This window comes from Nanorana parkeri, unplaced genomic scaffold (assembly GCF_000935625.1).
Source record: "Nanorana parkeri isolate BGI_ZX_2015 unplaced genomic scaffold, ASM93562v1 scaffold5037, whole genome shotgun sequence".
NCBI lineage: Eukaryota > Metazoa > Chordata > Amphibia > Anura > Dicroglossidae > Nanorana > Nanorana parkeri.
The window spans coordinates 1-2,140 of record NW_017311297.1 but is presented as its reverse complement, the minus strand read 5'-3'; the positions used below and the strand labels follow the sequence as shown (position 1 = coordinate 2,140).

The following is a 2,140-nucleotide window of genomic DNA, read 5'->3' as shown; positions in this document are numbered from 1 at the left end:
CCTTGCCTTTCCCCTCCTCTCCCCTCCTTCCCCCTCCTCCCCTGTCCCCTCCTCTGCTTTCCCTTCCTCTCCTCCCCTGTCCCCTCCTCTCATCCCCTCCTCTCATCCCCTCTCCCCTCCTCTCATCCCCTCCTCCCCTGTCCCCTCCTCTGCTTTCCCTTCCTCTCATCCCCTCCTCCCTTGTCCCCTCCTCTGCTTTCCCTTCCTCTCCTCCCCTGTCCCCTCCTCTCCTCTCCCTTCCTCCCCTGTCATATCATCAGCATTGTAATAGGAATATATACATGGCACCATCCCATTATGTAGGGAGCGCGGCCTTCCCTCTGCCCGTCACTTCCACCCACTTCCTGGACTCGCAGTGTTGTTTACGTCTCATTCCCTGCTGCTTGATATGATGACTACATATCCCATCATACATTGCTTCCAGCAAGCAATAATAATGTGATATTGTTGGGATGTTGAGGTCAGACGGTGGGCTCTGTGAGAGCGGTGACACAAGGAAGTGCATCTTCTAGAAGGATCTGGTGATGAGGAGCGGGAGAGAACCCCACTGAAGTCACTGATGTCACATGATCACCGTCCTGTACATACCCCGATACTGAACTCTGAGGATGAACATGACACTCACACTATATGGAGGGATAGACCCCCTGTCCCCCCTTCTTATACAGAGACCTTCCAACAACCCGCAATACAAAATCTATTCAAATATAGCACCAAGAATCACTTTACATGCCGAACAGAGACATCGACTTCCCGTTCCAAGCGGAAATATGGACACAACGATAAGGATCCTTATTATATCACTCCTTATCCCTCTATTCCTCCTCCCCTGGGATAAGGATCCTTATTATATCACTCCTTATCCTTCTATTCCCTACTCACCTGGGATAAGGATCCTTATTATATCACTCCTTATCCTTCTATTCCCTACTCACCTGGGATAAGGATCCTTATTATATCACTCCTTATCCCTCTATTCCCTCCTCACCTGGGATAAGGATCCTTATTATATCACTCCTTATCCCTCTATTCCCTCCTCACCTGGGATAAGGATCCTTATTATATCACTCCTTATCCTTCTATTCCCTCCTCACCTGGGATAAGGATCCTTATTATATCACTCCTTATCCTTCTATTCCTCCTCACCTGGGATAAGGATCCTTATTATATCACTCCTTATCCTTCTATTCCTCCTCACCTGGGATAAGGATCCTTATTATATCACTCCTTATCCTTCTATTCCTCCTCACCTGGGATAAGGATCCTTATTATATCACTCCTTATCCTTCTATTCCTCCTCCCCTGGGATAAGGATCCTTATTATATCACTCCTTATCCTTCTATTCCTCCTCCCCTGGGATAAGGATCCTTATTATATCACTCCTTATCCTTCTATTCCTCCTCCCCTGGGATAAGGATCCTTATTATATCACTCCTTATCCTTCTATTCCTCCTCCCCTGGGATAAGGATCCTTATTATATCACTCCTTATCCTTCTATTCCTCCTCCCCTGGGATAAGGATCCTTATTATATCACTCCTTATCCTTCTATTCCTCCTCACCTGGGATAAGGATCCTTATTATATCACTCCTTATCCCTCTATTCCCTCCTCACCTGGGATAAGGATCCTTATTATATCACTCCTTATCCCTCTATTCCCTCTTCACCTGGGATAAGGATCCTTATTATATCACTCCTTATCCCTCTATTCCCTCCTCACCTGGGATAAGGATCCTTATTATATCACTCCTTATCCCTCTATTCCCTCCTCACCTGGGATAAGGATCCTTATTATATCACTCCTTATCCTTCTATTCCCTCCTCACCTGGGATAAGGATCCTTATTATATCACTCCTTATCCCTCTATTCCCTCCTCACCTGGGATAAGGATCCTTATTATATCACTCCTTATCCCTCTATTCCCTCTTCACCTGGGATAAGGATCCTTATTTCTCTGCTATTCTCTACAAAGACTACATTTCCCAGAATTCCTCCCGGCTCTTCCCATCCCCCAGAATGCATTTCTGCTCCTCCCTCTCTTTCAGATCCTGAAACCATCCACAGCGATTCTCCTTCTATACAGGTATGTAGACAGCGTATACCTCCCCTATATACCACCCTGACCCCCGTATACTGTA

At 46.3% G+C, this 2,140-nt stretch overlaps 1 protein-coding gene across 1 annotated transcript in view; it reads left to right on the top strand.

Annotated features, from left to right (window-relative positions):
• Positions 1-2,085, top strand: part of LOC108804077 (zinc finger BED domain-containing protein 1-like) — a gene marked incomplete at its 3' end in the record, with an annotated part of 5,702 nt that extends 3,617 nt beyond the window's left edge. The window contains exon 3 of the mRNA XM_018575840.1: positions 2,048-2,085. Within this exon, the coding sequence (XP_018431342.1) occupies positions 2,048-2,085 (38 nt within the window). The remainder of the gene's footprint in view (positions 1-2,047) is intronic.
• Positions 2,086-2,140: the final 55 nt, after the last annotated feature.